The 24,937-nt window shown below is 51.8% G+C and overlaps 3 protein-coding genes across 3 annotated transcripts; 2 read left to right on the top strand and 1 right to left on the bottom strand.

The window, feature by feature from the left end:
* Positions 1 to 3,489: 3,489 nt before the first annotated feature.
* On the top strand, positions 3,490 to 4,008 carry CKM354_000004700 (uncharacterized protein; the record flags this gene model as incomplete). The annotated part of the gene is made up of 1 exon (XM_044795129.1): positions 3,490 to 4,008. The coding sequence occupies one exon, from the start codon at positions 3,490 to 3,492 to the stop codon at positions 4,006 to 4,008; it is 519 nt and encodes a 172-aa protein (XP_044651064.1).
* A 16,570-nt stretch (positions 4,009 to 20,578) lies between these two features.
* Positions 20,579 to 21,791, bottom strand: CKM354_000004600 (uncharacterized protein; the record flags this gene model as incomplete). The annotated part of the gene is made up of 3 exons (XM_044795128.1): positions 20,579 to 21,343; positions 21,396 to 21,478; positions 21,575 to 21,791. 3 exons carry the CDS (start codon positions 21,789 to 21,791, stop codon positions 20,579 to 20,581), a joined length of 1,065 nt encoding a protein of 354 aa, XP_044651063.1.
* Positions 21,792 to 22,236: 445 nt separating this feature from the next.
* On the top strand, positions 22,237 to 23,526 carry CKM354_000004500 (uncharacterized protein; the record flags this gene model as incomplete). The annotated part of the gene is made up of 1 exon (XM_044795127.1): positions 22,237 to 23,526. The coding sequence occupies one exon, from the start codon at positions 22,237 to 22,239 to the stop codon at positions 23,524 to 23,526; it is 1,290 nt and encodes a 429-aa protein (XP_044651062.1).
* Between the last annotated feature and the right edge of the window lie 1,411 nt (positions 23,527 to 24,937).

Raw genomic sequence — 24,937 nt, 5'->3', positions numbered from 1 at the left:
TGGTATACGATCGCCTCGGAAGCAAACAAGCGAGCGTGTTGGCACAGCTCCGGACCGGAATGTCACGACTGAATGGTTACCTTCACCGGATAGGAGCTGCAGAATCAGACCTGTGCGCATGCACGCAAGCAACTGAAACCGTCGAGCATTTCTTATTCCGGTGCCGTCTGTGGGATGATCTCCGACTACAGATGCTACAACATACAGACACTATGAGGGGCAACCTCTCCTTTTTTCTCGGAGGAAAGGCAGCATCAGACAACGAGAAGTGGAAACCGGCAATAGACGCAGTCCTGGCGACGATCCAGTTCGCTATGGCTACAGGCCGTCTCGAGAGCTCATCGTACCAACCTTCCCCTAGCCAGGTGACGGCCAACCGAGACACATAGAGGACACAACGCCACCAACCTTACACCTACTACTACTAACCGTTTCCCCCAACGCACCCTCGTACTATTAACAAGACACGCTTCACTCGCTGAAGATGGGACAGTGAACACTTGGAGGAGCGACTTCAAGAGAGCTTGTGCACACTAACCTAGTACGAGTTTCCGGCAACATAGGACAGAAGGAGCAGGAGAACTGAGATAGGACAAACCGAATGGGCTATTTGGAGTTCAGGAAAATTTCCGGAAGCAATGTGATGACGTAATATCCGTAGTGTGCCCTTTAGGTGCTTAGCGCCGGGCGGAATAAACTCCATCCATCCATCCATCCATCCATCCGTCCTTCCTCTTGTTTCCCTCGTTTCTCAAGAATGTCTTCCCCGTCACCCTATACTTCCGCAAGTCGTCTTCGTCGTGTTGCCCTCGCAAAAGAAGTTGCTGCGAACGGTGTTGAGATGGCTCCCTGCACTCGCTGTCAGACCGCTCGTTCCTCTGCTGGCGAACCCGCACCTCGCTGTATCGTGGGTCCCCGTTCTGGGAAATGCTCCGAGTGCATTCGCAAAGGTTGCAAGTGTGACGTGAAGATTTCCGCCCCCCAGTGGGAGAGTCTTCGGGACACTCGCGATAAGCTCCGTCGCGACATCGAGCAGATTGAAGAGGAGGAGATAAAGCTCAAGATGAAGAAGGTGCAGCTCCGCAAACGCCTTCGCCTTCTCGAACGTCGCACCGACGATGCGATCGGTCAAGAGCTGGATGGTCTCGAGGAGGCAGAGGCCGCTGAGCAGGCCGCCCTCCTGGAATTCGAATCCGGCGTTGAGGCATCTTCTTCGTCTGCTTCCGCCCCCGAGGCTAGCCTTGAAATGCCTCCCCTGTGGTGGAACCTCATGTCTCCTGGTCTCCAAGGCTTTGTTCCCTTTGACGATTTGTCTTTTTCCGAGTAAGTTTTTCCCCTCGTTCGTTTCGCGGTTTTCCGTGTCGTGCTGATCTCTTTTCTCTCTAGGCTACTGAACCAAGAGACCGCGGTTCAATGAGCCTCTTCGGGGTTGTCCCTCCGAACTAGTCGGATTTCGAGGAGTCCTCCTCGCATTCCCGGTATGCTGTTGTCCGAGCCATGGTGTTCATCTCACGGCTGACCTTGTTTTTCTTTCTGCAGTTTCGCGCGTAGTGGCCTTCCTCGCCACACTCGTAGCAGGTGAAGCCTTTGTTCTTCAGCTTCCTTCCTCGCGTACGTTCGGTAGCATCCAACTCCATTGGATCTCCATAGTCAGGGTCCTGGCTTCTGGCCTTGAAGCTCCCTCTTCCGCCTCGTGCGGGTCTCTGGTATCCAGGCTGTACGAATCGGTCGTATTTCAGCTCCTGGAGTCTCTCGTCGATTTCCTTCGCTGCTTTGATCATTGCACCAAGCGTGGTCATGCTGGAGTTTCGGGATAACTCGGCCTTGACTGAGTCCTTCAGTCCCAGGTAAAACTGCGAACGATAGGCAGCGTCGTTCCACTCGAGATCGGCCTGATATCCTTGGAATTCTGACGCATAGGCGGCGACAGAAGTGGTTTGTCGGAGTTGTCGGATATGGCGATCGGCGTGTGCCTCCTCGTTGGGTATCCCGTATAGATCATTAAGTTTTTCTTCGAACTTATCGTAGCTGTGGAAGATTCTTCTGGTTTCCGTTTCTGGTTCATCATCTGAATTCTGGCAGACCAGCCAGTCCTTCAGGTATGCTCGGAATCCTCTGGCGGCTCTTCCTCGTAGGAAGGATGCGGCATACAAGACCTTGTCGGCCTCGCTATGAAACTGGTGCGCGTTGAAGTGGAGGTACAGCTGAACCTGCAGCTGGAAGCTCTCCAACTTCTCCTTAGTCCCGTCGAACGTCTCCGGCGTGGATATCTTAGGTGCGTGGGTTGACTCGTATGAGCCCGCTGTGCTCATAGTGGGAGTCGATTGTTTCCCGCTTCCGTTAATCGACATGTTGCTCATTCGTTCCGTGATTCCAGTCGATAGCTGTTGTCGTGATGGACTTCTCGTGTCGGCGACGTCCTGAGTCTTTCTTGACATTGATCGATAGCGCTTCCCTTCGGCTTTTGGTGCTCAAAGTTGTTACGTCCTGCCGGTCCGTTGGCAGCCTGACCCTAATCTAATATGGGGGTGGCCTAGGAAGTGTCGATCCTCGCAATGTCCTCGTGGTATATCAGAGAAGGTCCTGAAAGGTTTGTAACATAACCCCAAGAGAGTTGTATTGAGTTGAGCACGAAGCTCCTATCCTACGGTAAAGAGCGTCGTCTATATAGCACCTAGTCTCCTGCATGCTCACCTTGATCACTGTGACCACCGTGATCAGTGATCGCTGATCGCTCTGCTGCTCAGTGATCACTCACGTGATCCTCAAACTGATCGCAGCCACTCTGCCTGATCAGTTCTTGGCTGTGTCGTCCAATCAAACCGTAACATATCGTAATAGACTTCTCGTATCGGTAACGTTCTAAGTCTTTCTTAATATTAATCGATAGCGCTTCTCTTTAGCTTTTAGTACTTAAAGTTATTATATTCTACTAGTCCGTCGGTAGCCTAATGTTAGGTTTATCTGCGGGAGGCTGACGACCTAAGATCTCACTAAGCAGAAGCTTAAGCTCGATCGGGGTTTGAGCTTGTCGGATGAAGTTGAAGTGTAACGAAGTTGGGATCTCAATATTCCAATCAGTGAGATAGAACAGTGAGTTGTACGCGATGACTATCTAGAGAGGCGATACTCATCGCTCGCTATATACAAAGGAGAATCCCAGATGTTCTGGGATCGCTCGAGAAGTCGTGATCAATCATCACCTCGAGTGAGTATTGATCACTTCAGCACTGCCAAGGAATGATCGGGTGCAGCCAGGCCCTCGTTGCCTCAGGCACCCTGTTGTTGTGCTTTCCTTGGCCCGTCGTGTCTTCCCGATCATCCACTCTGGAGTGAGTGGCTTTCGAGTGGGGCGCTGCCTGAGCCAATGAGCGTGGAGGTCGAGGCGGCTGTGCTCTCGAACCGTAACACCATCCCCCTTCTGGCCTAGCTTCGTCCCGAAGCTCTGAGGTCATAAGGTTTGGGTAAGCTGCTTCTTGTTTTCCAAAGATGTCTTCTTCTTCTTCCCGCAACCGTCTTCGCCTCTACAAGGAAACTATCGCCTTTGGTTCTCCGTCGGTCATTCCTTGCGACCATTGCTTTCTGAACGGCCACGACTGTATCGTTATGGAGGGATCGTATCGGCTGAGATGTGCGGAGTGTGTAAAGCGGGGTCGCAAGTGTGTGAACTTGTCATGGGAGTCGTTGGACCGGACTCGGGAGGAGTATCGAAAGAAGGTTGAGAAAGATGAGGAAGAGCTCGCTGTCATTCTAGCCAGGCTCATGCGCAACAAGAAAATCTTGAGGCAGGCGGAGGAGCGGGCGAGAAAGAAGGCCCTGTGCCTGCAATCTGAGATGGAGGAGTCTGGGGAATTCGTCGAGGACGAGGACGTGGATTGTCCAGCGGCGGATGCAACAGTCGGTCTTTCTCCCGCCGTCTGGTCGTCGCTTGATTTTATTAACAACGCGATCGACCCTTCTGGCGTTGTTCCTGGTGGTACTGCCCTGGAGGCCGGTGGCAGTTCGTAGGGTTGGTTGGTCCTATGCTTTCCAGAGGAAATCGCTGATGAGCTTTTGGCAGTTCGTGAGGTTCCTTCGAGGTTCCCAGGTACTTTCGGACTCGTCGTACCCTTTCCATTTGACTAGGAACTTCTGGCCCCTTTGGTCTAGGATCTTTTCGACTTCGAACTCGTCTTCTTCTTCCGGCTGGAAGTGGAATGTTTCTTGGCATGGGGTTTCGGCGTCAGCGGGTTCCAGTAACGATACGTGGAACACTGGGTGGATCCTTGCATCCCTTGGTAGCTTGAGTCGGTAGTTGACTGGTCCTTTGACTTCGTCAATCAAAAATGGTCCGACCTTGACGTGATCCAACTTCTTGGTCTTCTTTCTTGTCTTCAGATTTTTGGTAAGAAGATAGACCTTATCCCCCTTCTTAAGCTGAGGTGCCATTTTTCTTTTTTCTTGCCTGGACTTGGCGACTGTCTTTTGCGAGTCTTGGATGCGGTTTTCGAGTTGTTTGTGTATTTCTTTCATGTCTTTTGTTGCAACCATTGCTCTTTCAGCTTGGGGATGACTATGCGGGTTTCCGAACAGGTTCGGATTTCGTCCATAATTCGCAAAGAATGGCGTAGCCTGCGTAGTCTCTGATTTGTGGTTGTTGAGTGCTATTTGTGCCATGGGGAGTAGTGTAACCCAATTGTCTTGTGCGTGATTGATGTAGTGTCGTAAGTATTGTTCCAGGGTTTGGTTCGTCCTTTCCGTTTGTCCATCTGTCTCAGGATGATAGGCCGTAGATAGTTTGTGTTTGATTCCGATGGTTCCGACCAGTGTTTGCCAGTAGTTCGATGTGAATAGCTTGTCTCTGTCGGTAATGAAGATTTTCGGGAATCCGTGGTATCGTACTAGCCTGTCCATCACGAGGTATCCGAGTTGTTCCGCCGTATATTTTTCGCTTGCAGGTATGAAGTGTGCATATTTGGTGAGTCTGTCGACCATGACCATGATCATATCAAACGTGTTTTCCGTGACCTTGTCCTTCGAGGGCGGGAGCTTGGTAATGAAGTCCATCGTGACTTCGTCCCAAGGTTGTTGTGGCGGAGTCCTAAACTGTATGTGTCCGTATTTTGCATGTCGTTCGGCCTTGTTTCTTTGGCAATGCTCGCAGCGCTTTATGTACTTAAGCACTTTCTGTCGCATCTGTGGAAAGCTGAAACTTCTCTGGATGAGTTCTACAGTCTTGGTCGCTCCTGGGTGTCCTTTCGACGGGTCGTCGTGATGTTGTCGTATGCATTCTTCTTCTCGGTCCTTTGGTACCTGGTACTTTCCTTGTAGTATTGGAAACTGTTCCTCGGTGTCGTTGAGGATTCGCACTATGTTGTTGAATTCTTGTGTTTTGGCACTAAGGCTTCCGTCCGGGTTGGCCTTGAGAACTCGTTGTTGTACGGGTTCTTTTCCTTCCATGTAGTCGACTCTTCGACTCAAGGCATCTGCTCTACCATTCTCTTTTCCTGGAGTGTAGCGGATTTCGAACTTGTACTGTCCGAGCAGTTCCGACCAGCGGGCCTGTCTTCGGGTTAGTACTTTGGTCGTAGTGAAGTAGGTTAGATTCTTGTTATCAGAAAGAATCGTTAGTCCTGGTGCTCCTTCCGCGTAATAGTTCCAGTGTTGCAATGCTGCAACGATAGCTAGCAGTTCCTTGTCGTGAACATCGTAGTTTTGTTCCGCGGGTGACATTTTTCTTGAGTAATAAGCCACTGGGTGTCGTTTCCCATCATGCATCTGTGTGAGGCATGCTCCTATGGCTAGATCCGATGCGTCAGTCTCGATGTAGACTGGTTCTTTCGTGTCAAACATCATCAGTACTGGTGCTTCGCAGCACATCTGTACTAGCTTGTCGAATGCTCTTTGATGTTGTTGTTCCCATTTCCATTTGAGGTCCTTCTTTGTAAGGTCTGACAGTGGTGTGGCGATCTTGGAGTAATCTTTGATGAACTTCCGATTGTAGTTGGCTAGTCCAAGGAATGATTGCACATCCTTGACTGTCTTCGGGGTTGGCCACGTCTTGATAGATTCGATTTTTTCCGGGTCGATTGCGATTCCTTTAGTATTGATGATGAAGCCAAGGAATTTGACTTCCTTCTTATGGAATTCGCATTTCTCGGGTGCGGTCCGGAATCCTACTCGGGAGAGCCTTTCGAATACGCCTTGTACTTGTCGTTTGTGTTTCTCGAGAGATCCTTTAGTGTAGACAAGAATGTCGTCCATGTATGCGATGACGCATATGTCGAGCAGATCTCTGAGAATGTCGTTTACCATCTCCTGGCAGGAGGCTGGCGCATTGGTTAATCCCATTGGCATAACTGTGAACTCGTACAATCCGTAGCGCGTTCGAAACGCCGTCTTCCATTCTTCGCCTTCCGCCATGCGGATAGCATAGAATGCGTCTCGTAGATCGATCTTCGTATACCAGTCTGATCCGGTAAGTCTGTCCTGTGATTCTTCGATGTTGGGTAATGGATATCGGTTCTTGATCGTGATGTCGTTGAGTTTCCTGTAGTCAACGACGATTCGTGTCTTCCCGTTGGGCTTTGGAACGCCGAAGATAGGTGCGCCTGCACTGGACCTGGATTTTCGTATCCAGCCCTTGGCTAGCATCTTGCGTAGCCATTTATCTTCTTCTTGGAGCGCATGTTCGGATTTCTTGAATAGTGGCACGAATGGGGGCTCCGTTCCGGGTTTCAGGTTGATCCGGTGATCCCATGTCTGGTGTTTAGGTAAAGCAGTGATGTCTTCTACCTCTTCAAAGAGTTTCGCCCATTTTTGATACTCCTTGGGGATATCGGGTTCCGAGGCCGTATCCTTCGATGGTGCGTTACTTCCATCTGTTCTCGTGACTTGATTGCTCTCCTTGCCATCGTGAGTAACTGTCCGAGTTGGGCTCGATCGTTTCGTAGCTCCGGGCGACTGGAGTGTCATTTCGTTGATCTGTCTCCTAGCCTCATCTATCAGTGAACTCTGTCGCTGCATAGGGTCAATGTCGATAACGCAATTGCATTGTTCAAACCTGAGTACTCCTCGTCTCCAATCGATGATTGGATTATGCTTTCTCAACCAAGGTATGCCTAGTACGATATCATGACTGGCCATGTCAGTGATGTCTAAGACAATTTCCTCGTGGTGCTGTTGGATAGCAAGTGGTAACGGAATGGTTTCTCGTTCCACGCTTGGTAACGATGATCCGTCGACTGCGATCAATTCGTACCCTTCGTCCTTCGATTGGGTAGCTATCCCATATCGCTTCACAAATGATTTGGAGGCAAAGTTCCCGCTCGCTCCAGAATCAATCATGGCTTGGACCTTGTGTCCGTTGACGGTAATGTTGGTGCGAAAGACTGATGTTGATGCTTGAGCGCTTTCCGTGTTGCAGAACTCTCTTTGGACGCTCATTCCTTGAGAGTCGATCCTTTTCCCGACTGGGTCTCGATGGTAGGTGTTCTATACCATTCTCGGATCTGATGTGACGTGTATCTGATCGTTTCGTGTATTGTTTTCTCCTCTGGTGTTTCGATGCAAGCGTACATCGATTGACATTGTTGTATCTTGGCATATTGTTCGGAGATTCGGCGTATGTTTTCTCGTGCTGAGTTCGGCACGATTTCTTCGCTCGGTGTGACATATCCAAATGGTGTGATCGTGCTTCCGATAGGGACGAGTTCTTGTACGAGCGACCTAAAGTCGTACTGTACAGAGACTCTTGGTTGGTTCCAGAGCTTGATGCGAAGCTCCTTGAGTGCTCGATCAAATTTGGTAGGGTGTAGGTATCGCTTTCCACCGATTCTCGGGAATGTGTCTTCCTGTCGCATAGCCAGGAATAGCATAACCTTGCGCATTATTCCTGCTTGGGTACACGTGAATGTCGTGATTTCGTCATCCGGGTCTGATTCTTCATCGGATGATTCTTCCGATACGTCTTCTTCGTCTGCGGACGAGTCTTGCCCTTCCTCCTCGGAGTCGATTTCAGGAGGGTTATTCTCTTCGTCTTCTTGGCAAGGTTCGTCGTTGTTTTCTTCCTCGGCGAGTCTGAGGTGTGGTGCTAATTCTTGTAGCTCCTCTGGAATAGGCAAGGGCCTACTTCCGTCATCATATCGCCGGATTGGAGGGTCTTCTTCTCGGATTGGTTTGGTCGGGAAGAAGTTGTTCTCCCTCTTGGAAGAGATGTGGGTTTGGCATGCGTCATCGTAACAGAATCGCCAGTGAAGGCTTCCGTGTCCGTGACGCTCTTCCCAGCGGATCTGTGTTGGGATGCTTCGTCGTTGCATCATTCCAAACGTCCGTTTTGTCGTAGGTTCTTCGACCATTGCGTCCCTTAGAGCCTCGAGTTCGTTGGTTGTCCTGCTGTACTGTCGAATCAATTCTTTGAATCGCTTGTATTCCTGGTCTGACCACAGTCCGGTCTTCGAGGTGAGGGGATGCATTTCGTTCTCGATCTCGCTTATTTGTCGGTTGAGTCGTTCGAGCGATATGAGTTGGTCGGTTTCCGAGGTTCCTTCCTCGTTCTTTCGTTTCTGGGATATCATGCCTAGAAGTCGGATCTCCTTGGGAGACTGGTTGTCGTTATAGCCTCCTCGTCCTCCTTCTTTTCGTTGCATCGTATTGATTGATTGTCGCTGCACCATATTCTTGGAACGACAATCCCTCGCGAAGTGGCCTGGTTTGCCACAGTTGTAACAAGTCTTATCGCTACCTTGTTTTCCTTTTGGCTTGCCCTTCGGCTTGCCTCTTCCTTTGATCTTACGACCTTTCTGGGTTGCGTCGAGTTCCATCGGTTGGGGTCCGTAGTAGGGCTTGTTTTGATTGTTGTTTGGTCTATGGCCCTGTCGTCTTGGTCCGCCTGGGATGTATCCTGCAACTCCAGATATCTTCGAGTCGTATTTCCTTTCTAGCGCTCTCTCGTAGAGGCTATCGTCGATCTCGATTGCCTTTTTCATTAAGACTTCAAGGGTGTCGATGTTCGCGCCCAATCCCATACGGGTGAGCTCATCCTTGACATTTTCCTTGAGGCCTCGTCGGAACATGACTTGGAGGGCTTCGTCGTCCCATCCAATCACCTGGGAGTATTCCTTAAACTTCGCCGCGTACTCGGAGGCCGATGTGGTTTGCTTGAGATGTTGGACAACCCGAACAGCAGTGCTGATCTGGTTGGAGATTCCGAACAGCTCAGTCATCTCCTTGCGGAACTTGAAGAAGTTGTTGAAATATCCGTCTTCGTCCTCTCCCTTGTAGAGATAGTCTTCCAGGTGAGGCTTGAACCAGTTCTCCGCCCTCCCCCTCAGGAAGGTGGAGGCAAAGAGTGTCTTGTCCGATTCCTTGACTTCGTTGAACCTGAAGTATAAGGCAAGTTGGTTGAACCATGGTTGGATCTTGTCGCGGTCTCCCCAATAGAGATCCGGCTTGGCGACCTTCAAGTCCTTAAGGTCGAGGGTTCCGTTCGTGGTTCGGGAGGATCGACTCGTTCCTACTTCGCTGGGGGCGGGAGTTCCCCTAACACTTCTGTCGTTAGACATCCTTAAGGGCGTACAAAGCTGTTAGGTTTATCTGCGGGAGGCTGATGACCTAAGATCTCACTAAGCAGAAGCTTAAGCTCGATCGGGGTTTGAGCTTGTCGGATGAAGTTGAAGTGTAACGAAGTTGGGATCTCAATATTCCAATCAGTGAGATAGAACAGTGAGTTGTACGCGATGACTATCTAGAGAGGCGATACTCATCGCTCGATATATACAAAAGGATTCTGCTCATGCTTCTGAGCATACTGATCGCGCTGATCAAGGTCCTGATCATTCTGCTCAGTGTGATCAGTGTGATCAGTGTGATCAGGATGGTGTTGGTCTGAGCGCCTCTGATCATTGGATCCTTGGCGTATGCCTCAGGCCCCAGCGCCTGCTCGGGCTGAGCCTCTTGTCACATGAACCGTAACATTATAAGGATTATTACTATCCTTTAAACGCTAATCCGAACGCGAATAATTACCTTAATTAACCTTCTATTCTAAATAGAAGAATTAATAAACTAGAAGGATCTTGTCACGGGCTAGGCCCGTAGACATAAGACTGCCTGGAAGTCGGCGGAAGTTAGTAACGCCGACCCCGGCTCACGTGCGCGGGAAGCACGGGAGCGCCTGCACACTTATACGCTCGAAGAGAGAAAGCTCTCCCTTCCTCTCTTCGAGCTACGTCCTGTCAAAGAGGGCTACCTATAGGGTAGCGCAGTGTCTATAAAGCCTGTCCGTAGCACTCCGTACCTATTGTGACATCACCTACCTTTCCTGCCTGTCTCCGCCCGTGACACTACGTAGCTCCTACCCTTAGGTGCTGTCGCACTTCCGATGTCCCAGCGACCGTCGCCTCCTCAGGCGGTAGATCAGCCTGCCGACCTAACCCAGTATGTACAAGAGAGCCCTACCGAGTGGCTCTTCTACCTCCGCAACCTCGATGCCTATATTTCAGGCCTCGAGGAGGAATTGCAAAATGCACGCGAGAGCGCCCAGGGAGCGCAATCGCTAGCCTCCCGATACCAGAAAGAGCTGGAGGATAAGAACGCTATTATCCAGTATCAGGGACAAGAGATTGAGGCCGCCCGGCGCCAGGCCTTCGTCGCTGAGGCCGAGAGAGATAGGGTGTTCGCTGCTGCGCGCGAGAACCCTACGCCTACCGTACCTACGCCCGACTCTCCACCTGCTTCCGCTACCGCTAAGGCTGTTCAAGATGTTGCAGCAAGAGAGACTACGCCTGCTCTTGCCACACCTTCCAAGCTATCTCTTTCCGAACGACTCCCCGACCCGGCCCAGTTCAACGGCGAAAGGAAGGACCTCCGCCGTTTCGTCCAGCAGATTTACGCTAAAATGACTGCCAACCTGGACCGCTTCCCCTCCGCTGCCTCCCGCCTTACGTACGTTGCCGGCCGCCTTCAAGGCGACGCGTATAACCTCCTGCTACCGAAGATGAAATATGGCGTGCCTCAGTTCGTCGACTACCCGCAACTCCTCGAGTTCCTCGAGTCTGCCTATGGCGACCCCGACCGCATCCAGAATGCCCAGAACGCCTTATACCGCCTTAAACAACGCAACCAGGAGTTCAGTACCTTTATCGCCGAATTCGATCGACTTGCCCAGGAAGGAGAAATGGCCGAAGAAGCCCTAGCTCCGCTGCTTACTCAGGCTATCTCCCGTGAACTCCAAGATATGCTCCTACATAATGAAGCCCCTACGCAGGAGTACCGCGCCTATACCCGACACCTACAGAAGCTCGATAACCGGTACCGCCAACACCAACGCCAGACCGAACGCCCCCGCCTACCGACGAACTCGAATAACCGTACCGCTATGCCCGATAACCGCCCCCGCACTCCCCAGCCTACCCGTCAAGAAAAGAGCCCTGTTGCGAGAGCTAAGAACATAGGCGACCCTATGGACCTAGACGCAGGTCGCAAGACCGACAAAGAGCTTGGGAACTGCTACCGCTGCCACAAGCCCGGACACCAAGTCGCCGGCTGCCCTGAACCCGACCGTCGCCCCCTAGCTATTCAGAGGCGCGACGCTGAACGCCGCCGCACAGCTGCCGCTATATCTCCCTCGAGAGGCCGATCCCCGCCGAGCCCGCAACGCACTACTTCTCCCCCCTCCCCTCCGCCGTCGGAAAACGGAGTACGCCTGGCTTCAGTCGCAGCCCGGCGTTAGGTCCGCGCAGCCCTGTTCTGCCTGAAATTATCCGTGTCTCCCGTTCCTCGATCGAACCACTACTTGCTGTTCCGTATAAACACGACCGATCTACGTCACCGAAAATCCCGTTCTCAATCTCCCTGCAAGGGAGGATTGTCTCCGACTATGCTTTAGTCGATACTGGTAGCGAAGCCTACGCAATGATGGACCTGCAATGGGCTAAGGCCCAAGGCCTTAGTATTCAACCTCTAGAGAAAGAGGTTATTATGCTTCCGTTTGACGCCGATAGCAACGCCGAAGGGGTAGCTATCCGCTATGGCACCTGCTGTATGCTCCGAATTAACGACCACCTAGAAGAGGAGGTCGTTTTCCGCCTTACCGAGATAGGAGGTAGCCCTATTATCTTAGGATACCCGTGGCTTGAGGTCCACGATCCCGATATTCGCCCGAGCCGCTCTACCCTCCAGTTTAGGAGCGAATACTGTAAGAAGCACTGTTCTGTTCCAGCCGAGTCCCGACCTGTCCAGATGTATACGAAACGTCTTCCCCGGATCCAGGAAGGGAAACGCCAGACTGTCGACGTATTCAAGATATCGTTCCAAGCTGCTACGAAGTACGCCGCCCCGCCTATGCAACAGAGAGGATACCGCCTCTGCTATACGACGATCGAGGACCTACAGTCGATATTCACCTCCGAAGAAAAGGCCGATATCGAAGGACAGCTGCCCGAGTGCCTCCGTGACTTCAGCTCTATATTTTCTCCGAAGCTAGCCGACCAGCTTCCCCCGCACCGCCCGTACGACCACGACATTAAGCTAAAAGAGGGCGCCGAACTGCCATTTGGCCCTTTATACGGAATGTCTCGGGACGAACTGCAAGCTTTAAAGGAATGGCTAGACGAGAACCTCCAGAAGGGCTTTATCCGACCAAGCTCTTCCCCAGTCGCCTCCCCTGTCCTATTCGTTAAGAAGCCCGGAGGTGGCCTACGGCTCTGCGTAGACTACCGCGCGATAAACGAGCTTACTGTTAAGGACCGATACCCGCTCCCGCTAACGACCGAGACTCTGAACAACCTAAGCGGAATGAAGTACTTTACGAAGATCGACATTATCTCTGCATTTAACAATGTGCGTATGAAGGAAGGGCAAGAGTACCTTACTGCATTCCGGACCCGTTTCGGACTATTTGAAAGCCTCGTTATGCCTTTCGGACTCACCGGCGCGCCGGGAACCTTTCAGCGGTTTATTAACGACACTCTGCGCGAATTCCTCGACCAATTCTGCTCAGCCTACCTAGACGATATCCTGATTTATAGCCGGACCCGGGAAGAACACGAGAAACACGTCCGAGCTGTCCTACAGAAGCTGCAAGATGCAGGACTTTACGCAAAGCTATCGAAGTGCGAGTTTTTCCAACACGAGACTAAATTCCTAGGGATGATCGTTGGCCAAAACGGCATCCGGATGGACCCCGAAAAGATTCAGACAATCCAGAACTGGCCCGAACCGAAGAATGTTACCGACGTCCAGTCCTACCTAGGGTTTGCGAACTTCTACCGTCGCTTTATACGTAACTTCTCGAAAATCTGCCAGCCGCTTACAGCTCTTACGCGCAAGGACACACCGTTCGCCTGGACTCCCGCTTGCCAGAAAGCCTTCGACGACCTAAAGCAAGCCTTCGTAGAAGGCCCGATACTCGCCCCGTTCGATTGGACTAAGGAAGTTATCGTCGAGACCGACGCCTCCGACTACGTATCCGCCGGGATCCTCTCCCAATACGATAACGAAGGAATACTACGACCTATCGCCTTTTTCTCAAAGAAGCATAGCCCTGCCGAATGTAACTACGAGATCTACGATAAAGAGCTGCTCGCTATTATCCGCTGCTTCGAAGAGTGGCGCCCTGAACTCGAGGGAGCCGAACACCCGATCAAAGTCTTGTCCGACCACAAGAATCTGGAATACTTTACGACGACAAAGCAACTTAACCGCCGGCAAGCGCGCTGGTCCGAATTTCTGTCCCGTTTCCGCTTCCAGATTACCTACCGACCAGGGAAACAAGGGCAAAAACCCGACTCTCTAACCAGGAGGTCAGATGATCTGCCTAAAGAGGGGGATGAACGCCTACAGCACCAGAGCCAAACGATTCTGAAACGAGAAAACCTCCCTGCCCCTAGGAAACAAAAACGAGTATCGTTCTCCGACCAGGTTACGATCTATACGCTGCCTACGCCGGAACCGCAGCTATACGCCTTCCCAATCCGAACAAGGGAACAGTCCCCGCCGAGGGACGCTGTTAGCGCAGTACAGATCCCCGAAGAGCTCCAGGAAACGATAAGGCAAGGATATCGAACCGACGAGACCCTCTGCGAGATAATAGACGCAATACGAGAAGGGAAAAGCCGTTACCCGACGATCCAGCTCGCGCAGTGCGAGCTACGAGAGGACCTGCTCTTCTACCGAAACCGACTCTACGTACCGAACAACGAGGAGCTTTACGACCAAGTTCTCCGCCTCTGCCACGAAACCCCAGCTGCCGGACACCCTGGAAGAGCCCGCACGTACCAGATCGTATCGAGGGATTACTACTGGCCAGGTATGAGCGCGTATATCCGCCGCTGGGTCCAGAACTGCCATGTCTGTAGTAGGATTAAGCCTAGCCGACAACGTAATCGAGGACTCCTACAACCGTTACCGACACCCGACCGTGCCTGGGATTCGATCTCGATGGACTTTATTACACACCTGCCTAAGTCCGAAGGGGTCGACGCTATCTTCGTAGTCGTCGATCGCCTTACGAAGCTACGCCACTATGTCCCATGCCTTACGACCGACGGCGCCGAAGAGATTGCTCGCCTGTTTGTTAAGAATATCTTCCGACTCCACGGGAAACCGATCAACATCGTCTCTGATCGGGACGCCAAGTTTATGTCTGACTTTTGGAAACACCTTACGCGGAAACTAAGGATTACCTGCTCCCCGTCGACTGCCTACCACCCGCAGACAGATGGCCAGACCGAGAGGCTAAATGCAGTCCTCGAACAACACCTGCGTGCGTACGTTTCGTACCTACAAGATGACTGGGTAGAATGGCTACCGCTAGCGGAATTCTCAGCGAACTCAGTATTCTCCGAAACTACCGGCTTGTCTCCGTTCCTAGCTACCTACGGTTTCCAACCCCTCCTAGGAACCGAAGTCCTACAGCATACGACCGACGCCCCTGCGAGTCGAGAAGCAGAATCTTTCGTCGCAGATATGAAGGCGATTACCGACTTCCTAAAGGCCGAGACCAGCCTCGCACAGTCCCGATATGAAGAGGCTGCAAATCGGCACCGTAGCGCCTCACGCAAGTTCTCTGTTGGAGAAGAAGTCTGGCTCGACGCTAGGAATATCAAGACCCTCCGCCCTACGAAGAAACTTGACTGGAAGAACCTAGGCCCGTTCCGCATTCTTGAGGTCAAACCGTATACCTGCCGACTAGACCTGCCAGCGACGATGAAGCTGCACCCGGTGTTTAACAACGATCTGCTTACTCCTGCCGCGAACAACCCGCACGGCTATCAGCGTACGCCCCCGCCGCCGCCCGTTATCGTCGACGGGGTCGAGGAATGGGAAATCGAAGAGATCGTCGACTCGAAGGTCGACCGCCGCGGCCGCGGTGGCAAAGAACGACTGCGTTACGTAGTAAAATGGAAAGGCTACGACGTACCGACTACAGAACCTGCCGATACGATTATCGAGGATGTGCCACACCTCGTCCGGAACTTCCACCGCCGGTACCCGCTCAAACCAGCGCCCCGCCTAATGCCAGTGTAAAGAGCAAAAAGTCGGCACGACGTTGAGACACCGCAGGTGCTATCAACGTTATGCATAGCCCGTCGAGGGTTCGAACCTCGAGCGTCAAGCACGGCAACCGAAGAGACAGACGTTGTATCTCTCGGCCCATACCTGTGCCCCAGACCAACTGGACGAGCTGACTAAGCACAATTCCTGCCGCCATATAATGCCTGAAATCCGTTGGACGCCGAAGACTTGCGCTAGCATACGGCTGCAGCAAGAACCGCCAGAGGTTATACGAGCCCACTTGGGTCGAAGATCCACCCGCGTATACAGACCCGGAAAAAATCACGTGACTCCTTGGCACGCCCGCCTGCTCCGCCCGCTACCCCCTCCGACCTGTCGCGACCCGAAGGTACACCTAACGCCGCTGCCCCCCGAACCGACTCGAACGCGCGACCCTAAGGAGATTGACCTCCCCGCCGAGAATGGCCATATCTCGCCCGTCGTCGCCGGGAAAATTGTCCCGACTTCACCGCCCACCTGCACATGACCCCTGCTACGCGCCTACACCTCGAACCGCTCGAAATCCGATACTTGGTTCCTGCCCCCACCGAGGATTGAACCCGAGACCCCAGATTCCTGCTGGACAATCATAACCACTGCACCACGGAAGCAACCTGAATTCTGAAGAGTCATATTGGATCCAAAATCCTCTGCCTGCGACCAATCAGACAAACTGACTACAGGGGTCCCCTCCGGGGGTTCCTGTAAATTGAGGGGCTGCATATGAGACTGGCCTGACCACCCAGTGACTCTAGTGCAGTAAGAGGGCCGTCCTGACCACGAAGAACTGTGTACAGTAAAGCTCCGGTGTTGTCTTTGGATCCTATGTACTAGTCGCAGCAACGATGGTGGATTGGGTTCCTCGAGCGGGCTGTACATACCAAAGGCGATACCGTGGAAGGCTCCTGCTTGCAGGGGCTAACCTGTTTGCTCCGCTGTTACAGAGTATCTGTCCTGTTTTGTTCCGCCCTCGGGTAAGACCCGAGGAAGAGGAGCTGCACGCTGCCTAGGAAGGGAGTGCGCTGCACTCACCCTATTTTGAAAGAACGTGACCCGGAGCGTCACTGCTAGGAAGGGAGTAATGTCACGGGCTAGGCCCGTAGACATAAGACTGCCTGGAAGTCGGCGGAAGTTAGTAACGCCGACCCCGGCTCACGTGCGCGGGAAGCACGGGAGCGCCTGCACACTTATACGCTCGAAGAGAGAAAGCTCTCCCTTCCTCTCTTCGAGCTACGTCCTGTCAAAGAGGGCTACCTATAGGGTAGCGCAGTGTCTATAAAGCCTGTCCGTAGCACTCCGTACCTATTGTGACATCACCTACCTTTCCTGCCTGTCTCCGCCCGTGACAGATCTAGTAAATATAAAAAGAGAACTATATACTATAGTAAAGTAGCTTATCTAAGAAGGCGTCCTAGAGTAGTTCTTACTTACTAGAAAGAAAGTATAGAAGAAAGAGAAGAAGTAAGTGTCACGGGCTAGGCCCGTAGACATAAGACTGCCTGGAAGTCGGCGGAAGTTAGTAACGCCGACCCCGGCTCACGTGCGCGGGAAGCACGGGAGCGCCTGCACACTTGTACGCTCGAAGAGAGAAAGCTCTCCCTTCCTCTCTTCGAGCTACGTCCTGTCAAAGAGGGCTACCTATAGGGTAGCGCAGTGTCTATAAAGCCTGTCCGTAGCACTCCGTACCTGTTGTGACATCACCTACCTTTCCTGCCTGTCTCCGCCCGTGACAGTAAGAAAGAGAATAATAGATAGATAATTCGTATACGCCGGTCTACCTCTTAACTACTAGAGTAAGCAGCACGCTCTATAGATTTCGACCGAGGGAAAAGCCTTCGAAAAACCCTCGCCTTCCTTTTACTCTGCAGCCTGCGTAGCCGCTTCCTTTGCCTCTGTTTTTCCTTCGGACAATACTAGGTGTCTAGCGAGTCCTCCTCTCACCAGGTCCTATCTCTCCCTTCTTCTCTCCTCCTTTCCTCCTAGTCCTCTTTCCCTGCCAGCGAGAACTGTTCTAGGACCCCTTCCTGGATAAGCCACTTTGCTGTTGCATGCAGTCCCCTCTTTGTGTTTGCCAAATCCTTCCAGTTTGTAGATCCCCCTGCTTGGAACAGGAGGTGTCTCCTCTCAGCCCATCTTGGGCAGAACATGCATACATGCTTTGGTGTTTCATGTCCCTGCCCGCAGTCACAGTCTGGTGTGTAACCTGGGACTCTCCTCTTCGCGAGGTATTGCCTCATCCCAATGTGCCCTGTTCTGAGGAGTGTGACCATTGTGCTCTCTGGTCTGGTGAGCCCTTTGTGCAGAGCTAGTCCTACAGTGGAGGAGGTGGTGGTTGCCCATGCAGGTGGCTGTTCTCCTCCTGCTCTGGTTCTCCTCCCTTCCTTTTCTCTCTCCCACTTCCTGTTCCACTGGTGTTTTGCCCACCATGCCTTGTGACCCAGGTGTGTCTGCATTGTGGTCTCTTGGCCCTGTACCAGTTGGAGGATTTCCTCCTGCCTGGTTTGGGTTGGTGCAGCAGGGTGCCTTGTTCTCCTCCCTGCTTGTGCCTGTCTTCTGATCTCCCTGCACCTGTTTTTGATGTATTGGTATGCAGGCTGGTTGTCCTGTTTCTTGGCTGCCTGTCTGGCCAGGTCCTGGGTGTACAGGTGAAGGGGGGCAATGTTTGCTTCTTTTTCCAGGACTGCTGTTGCAACTGACCTGTATGCTCCTGTGATGTTCTTCATTGCCTCTCTCTGGATCTTCTCAATGGGTTTGGTGAGGTTTCTGCAGTAGCCTTGTGTGCCTTCTGGGTTGGACCAGACTTGGCAGCCAAATGTAATGGCTGGTCTGACAACTGCTGTGTACAGGTGTCTTGCTCTCTGGAAGGATGCTCCCCATGTGGATTTGCACAGTCTCTGGAGTGATTGCATCTGGTTGGCCCCCTTCTCTGCTGCTTTCTTGATGTGTGGGCCCCACTTGAGTTTGGTGTCTACCCATACCCCAAGGAGCCTGAGTGAGGGCAGTGGTTCCCCATCAAATCCTTGGATCTGGACTGTGGCCTTGAGGTTGTGCTTCCTGCTCCTGGTGAAGTGGATGAGTTGGTATTTCTGTGGTGCAAATTCTGCACCATGTTTTTTTGCCCATTGCTCACACTTTTGGTGGGCTTTCTCCAGTTGCCTGCAGCAGCATATAATTACACTCGTTCCTACAAACTTATGTAAGGCAGGTAGACAAAGTCTGCCCACGCTTTCCCGCTTAGGGACACCTCTGCGCCTTTATCGCTTCGAGGGAGAGGCCCCAGGCCAAAGCCCCTACCCTACGCTCCATATACTGTTTGCTCCTTAAGCCTTGGTTATGCTCTTTCGGACTTCAGCGAACTGAAGACCGGTCGCCTCTCTTCCAAGACCGACATGCGCGTCCGTCCTCTCGGGCTGAGCAGACAGTGTCTCAGTCGCTGCCATTGCCCACCACGCCCCAGGAGAATGACTCCCTTCGCGTTACCATACCGCATCTCTTTGGCTATGGCCGGCCATGTCTCGCAGGCTTGCTCGAGCGTCTACTCCTAGCCAGGCAGCAGTGCTCTTGCGTTTCCACCCACTAACCAATGTATCGCCTCCTCCTCGCCTCCTCACGCCTTGCACCCCCTCCTTCTTGCCTCGAGTCTTCCCTTCGGCTCGCCTCTCTGTGTCTCCTTTGCCTGCTTCTCTATGTGGGCCTTCCTAAGTTTCCGAGCTCTTCTAGGTGACTGCTGGACTAGGTGTCCTTCTTTGTAAGGCTGTGCCCCGGGCAAAACCCTCCTACTCGCACCTGAGCAATCGACAGGCCCCTACGGGCTTCGTAGCGTTACTCCGAGCTCCATTGCCCGCCAACTAACGCCTCCCTTCTAGCTCTTTCACCTCGGCTCTTCCAAGTGCATAACGCATCTGCTTCCGGCCTTAACAACGCGTACGCTCTCCGAGTCCCCTCAAAGCCTTCCAGAGGTAGGTGGTTCGGATCCAGAGACTGCATATTGGGTGACTTGTTGTCCTTTTGGCTCCAAATACCCTCAGCTGAGGATTCCTCCCATACACCAGAGGTGTCCTATCGACGCCTAGGAGTTCCGCGGCTCTTTCGCACGCTCACGATTAAGCGGACCTGTTTCTAACGCAGGTAGGTCGTCGTCGGATGGTTTTCAAAACCATTTCGGTGGTAGTCCTCTGTTCGGAGTAGTCTTGGCGAAACCGCACCGGATTTCGCACTCCACCACTCCGCTCCACCATGCCGTGCACTTTGCCAGCACGGTCGAGTTGCGAGCTCGACCGCCTGTTTCCGCCTGCGGCCGCGTGGAGGCGTGCAATCGGTCTTCGCAGGCGAAAGAGAATAATAGAGTCTAGTAAAAGAAGAACTTACTAGAAACCTAGTATTGTCCGAAGGAAAATAGGAACGAAGGAAGCGGCTACGTAGGCTATAAGGTAGGAGGAATACGAGGGTTTTTCGAAGGCTTTTCTCTCGACCGAAAAATATAGAGCATACTACTTACTCTAGCTAAAAGAGATAGACCGGCGTATAAGAATTATCTATCTATCTAATTACCTTAATTAGCGCCCTATCCGCCATCGTGGTTTCAAGGCTTCTGATTATGTTGATACTAAATAGCAGGACGTAGTTTGATTGAGAAACGGCGTCTTACATGGCTTACAAGCCCCGTAAGGGGCCAAGTAAGTTTGCAAGGTGTATGGAAGCCGAGGTTTACATTGCTAGAGGCAGCACGAGGGGCTTTCGCAAAAGTGCACACAGGCACGGCTCTGGGGAGGCGCTGAAGGTGCTTCAGACCTTGCAAAATACGATGGAATCTCCGGAGACTCAAAAGACATTGCTGTCTCCTTGCCTCCTCGAGACGCTTTGCAATGCGAAAATAAAAGGTGCAGTGTGGCTTGTGTTCGGCCTGAGCCACACGTCGCAGAGACATGCCAGCGTATGGCTATGCTTGTAAGCGACGAAGATTGTCCTTCAGTGGATTGGTTGACACTGTGGGAGCATGCTTGTGCTTTGCGGCTACTCTTTCGAAGGTCATCTATCTGGGTGACTACGCCATAAGCGACTTCACAGTCTTGAGTACAAGCACTAATACATCAACTGGCTCCCAAAACTTTGCTACGATGCTGAAAACCACAGGCTCCATCTTGACAACATTCTCGTAACGACAGATATCCTCTTCGTGCGCATCGAATTCCTGGTGTTGTACCAAAGATCCAGATGGCCCTTGGTCGCGTTGGAAGCTCTCAATGACTTCAGTGTCTGGGGTAAGCAGATGATTATTCCCTGCTCTACCAATCTTCATAGCCTGTACTGTTATGATATCAATCTTCTGCAATGCTGCTAGCAACTTTGCGTAGAAACTATCCGCCGCATCGGAACGAACAAGGAAATAGAGACGATCCTTTGCTTCTTCCCCAGCTTGAGGATCAAACTCCGAACCAGCCTCCTTGTAATATTGGTCGTAAAGGAACACAAACAGACCTGATGAAGCCAGATCTTGTAGCATATAGATTGTCGCCTCCGGCTCGTGCTCTGGTTTCGCATTCTCATAAGGTGTCGTTGATAGCTCTCCCGTGTAGTGCATCTGGTTCAAAGTCAACAGGTGCTCGAAGCAAGAAGCCTTTCTCCAGAGGATCTGCATGAGTTCGTCCACGACCGGCCGCAGTCTGAACGCACGTGCGAACCTGAAGGCCTGTAAAGAGAGGTCGAATTCCGTCTCGGGTGTATAATATCGCGTAGGGTGCGATCGCGCTGGCTCATACTCAATCCAAAGTTGCGCCTGCAGAGCTCGTTCAATCGCCTGCGAGTGATGCTAACCACGAATTAGTGTGTCGATCTGTTGACGATATATTCCTGAACTTTACCCGAGTTACGGTCAACGCATAGCTTTCCGGGTCCTGTTCAGCGTAGCTTTGCAACAGTGTTGATTGGGAAACATGCACGCTCGCTGTCTGGAGTCAGCTTAAGCTCAGGCGCCACGTAACAGACATACAGAGTCCCACTGTCGTTCCATCTAGGGATAGCACAGCAATTTTGTGGTCACACCACGGGGCCTTTGGTGAACATCTTAGGCGCACACCTTCAATGTTGCATAGAAAAACTTGGCCGGGAAGGTCATGATTGTCGAGGCATGTCAACACCCATTCGCTCATGGAATTCGTTTCATCAGTATCCACCTCAGCGTGAAACTCGAAGAAGACCATTTCACCTGGCGCAACCTCGTGCCAAATTATGTCGCTTTCTGAAGTAAAGCACCGCATTCCCTTTTGGATCCTCCGTCGTAGCAGAGTGCCAGGCGGCCAGCTGGTTTTTGCAGTATTTTCGATAGCCCATGCTTGGCGATAGTGTATGACTGAGCCTCGAGCTTCAACACAGGTGAGGTAATCATCGACAATAGTGGCGACCATAATGGCAAGCAAGTATGGGCACTTGGCTTTGAGGTGTAGGGTCGGATGAGTGCCTCATATAGAGACCTCATGGCGAATGGCGAATACCCGGAAACACAGTTGTCGGCCTCGAACGCCGTATGAAAACATCCATGTGGATCAATCCGCATGGACGGATCTCGCTTCCTGCTCTTCGTCCTGCATCAACTCTACCCAGCTTATTCATTTTGGAGAACTGCTCCGTGGTCAGGCAAAAGTGACTACCAAATCATTACGAAGAAGTCAATCACCGCTCTCTGTCTACTTGAACCTCGACAGCATGCCATCCTTGGAGTCACGTCTACAGGGCGCGTACGAGAGTCCACTATGGTCCTTATTCAGTTCCCTCATGGACTTCAGAAGTATACTGATGTCTTATCTGGCCCCAAGCGACATATCATCATTCTGCTATGGATTCATGCTATCGTTAAGCAAAGCAGAGAAGAAGCGATATTTAAATCCACTAAGAGAGATGGACCATTACCAGGACTGGCTGTCAAGAAGGATCAAAGAAGGCTTTTTAGTTGTGATGCTAGGCCCAATGGTCAGGAAGGTCATGGACCGAATCTACCGCCCAGATCTTTTCTGGCGTAGTCATACATCCACTGCGACATTCGAGGTGTACTTCATCGTTACGCCTACTAACGCTTACGCGAAGTCCACATTAAATTGGATAATGTACGGCAGCTGGAACGGGCGTAGCGTATTGCATCCATCTGCGAAAGACCCAACTGCAGCAGCCGATGTTGAATGGCCATTGTGGAACTCCAGATGGCGACAAGACACTTTCGTGTGCCCTTTCGGTGACTTCAAGTCGGTTTTCCCCGATTATGAGCTCCGTTGTCGTCCAAACGAGCCGGACTACTGGGTTAAGAATCCGATTACTACTGAGTCTCGGCTGGATATTAGCTTCTATGTCGGATGCGGCCATAGACAAACAAACACGGGTCCCGTGCAGGACCGCCGGGTATTCTTGAATGCACGTCAGCTCAAGAAAGGTGTGGACGTCAGAAAACGTGCCCCCGAAGAATCCCTGGTCGACGCAATCCCACTTAGTACTTTCCTTACGGAGTTGACGATGAACTTTGTGGAACTTCACGCAGACTATCAAATGACGCAGCACTGTGTCCAAACTGTCGACCGTTGGGATGTCCATCGTCCACGTTTGACTCTACAACACCCTAGAGCGTATGGAATGCCGGCAGACGACAGCGATGACTATGAGTTTCTAGAGTCTAATCCATTCGAGAAAGACTATGTGAACACCACGATCTGCTTCTGGACAAAATGGGGCGAGCTTCTCATCACATTCAGTCGTGGGCGAACAGGCGAGTGGGCGAAAGGGATTGCGATGCACATGTCTGCCGAGGAGGAACTAGATTCTGTGATTCTTCCTGATTACATGCGAGACTATGAGATCGATGTTGAGCAGGTCTCGGACTCAGAGGATGACGAGAGCCATGATCAGGTGTCTGACTCGGAAAGTGAGAGATCAACTGATCGGGACTGTTGCTCAGAGAATGGGGCAAGTGTCATTCGTGACCACAGTTCAGAAGACGGGGACCGTTAGATTTGATAATACGACATTCTCAATATTGCATTCTGTTAGGGAGTCGTTGCTATTCAGGATTTTAGTGGAGCCTTTTAGGGCTAGTCCGTGCTCGACTGCGAGCGCAGTCACATTGCGAACGATGAGGTAGTACGATATACTGATCGTAGTAGCTTTCCAAGACTATAAAATGCACTTCCGGGATTCCGGACTTCCTGGACAGCCGTATTAGCGCAAACCGATTCCGGGAAATCGAAAACGGTGGCTTCGCAATTGGCATCGCCGGGGATTTATGCAGACGGTGCTTTGCATATACCAGACGCTAGCAAGCACATTGAAGCCGCGCCCTCGGTGCTTGGGCCGCAGAACTCAATCAAGCGATTGTTATGGATACTATCAAATCATGCCTCCGAGCCTTCAAACCATTTCTCTACTCAAGAACGCAGCAGTACGTCCTCAAGTTCGAAATCACATACGATGTCGCAGGAATGGACTCTAAGGATATTCGCGAACTCAGCTACTGGTACTGCGACCACCATGAGTCGCTTTGCTATTCTCAACCGAACTCCATCCAACGGTGCAGCTTGCGCGGCGGCTTGTTCACTTGCACAACAGAGATGCGCTTTGATGGGGGTAGTAATGCTGTGTCGAGAATGGTGGAAGAGGTGCTGGTGCTATCAGGGATGGAAAGAGTGGAATTAGAGCCGCACATGGTGTTGTACCAGTCTCAAAGCGTACACAAGTTGCCTGCAGAAGCGCTGTATAATCATTCGCACACTTGCTCGTAGGGAAACGAGTCCAGTCCGAGGCTTCTCCCTAGAGAGCTGATCAAGCGTAATCAGGACTTTGATAACAGGAGGGAACCAATTCTCATATTGGGTGGTCATTCTTGCAACTGCTATAGCTTGTTTACGCGACATCGTTGTATGGACATCTATTTGTGAACTTATTTCTGACTTTTGGCTGGAGTAGCCTTTGGATGGCATGTACATTGCATATAGTCCATGAATCGTCGTACGAACAAGGCAATTCTGGAAGTCAGCCCACTCCCGTATCTACTGAATCAGTCCTAGTTGAACGCGTCCCTCAAGTCTCTGTAGCAGGTTCCTAATGCTCTGATACGGTCTGATAGAATGTCAGGCCGCTGTGCTACGCTCCTAGCTTGGGCAGTCTGTCGAAAGGCTCGGATTGTAAAATTTAACTGCAGTAGTGCAGGTGTAGCCAGTACAGTACGACCGGGATTGCTGAGCTCGCAAAGACCTATTTCTATGTATGTAGTAGTCGCGCTCGAATGTGGCTCATGCACTGGGCCTTAACGGAAAATGTGAACGGCAATTGCGGAGCCAAAACCTGGAATGTCGGACCCATCTCTTGTTGCCTGCTCCCATGCTTAGTGCCTTTCCGAGCAAGTTCCCCAGTACTGGCCCAAAAG

This window comes from Cercospora kikuchii (assembly GCF_019650295.1).
Source record: "Cercospora kikuchii DNA, contig_00001, whole genome shotgun sequence".
Classification (NCBI taxonomy): domain Eukaryota; kingdom Fungi; phylum Ascomycota; class Dothideomycetes; order Mycosphaerellales; family Mycosphaerellaceae; genus Cercospora; species Cercospora kikuchii.
Note: the sequence above shows the minus strand (reverse complement) of the source record. Positions and strands in the feature narration are given on the sequence as shown.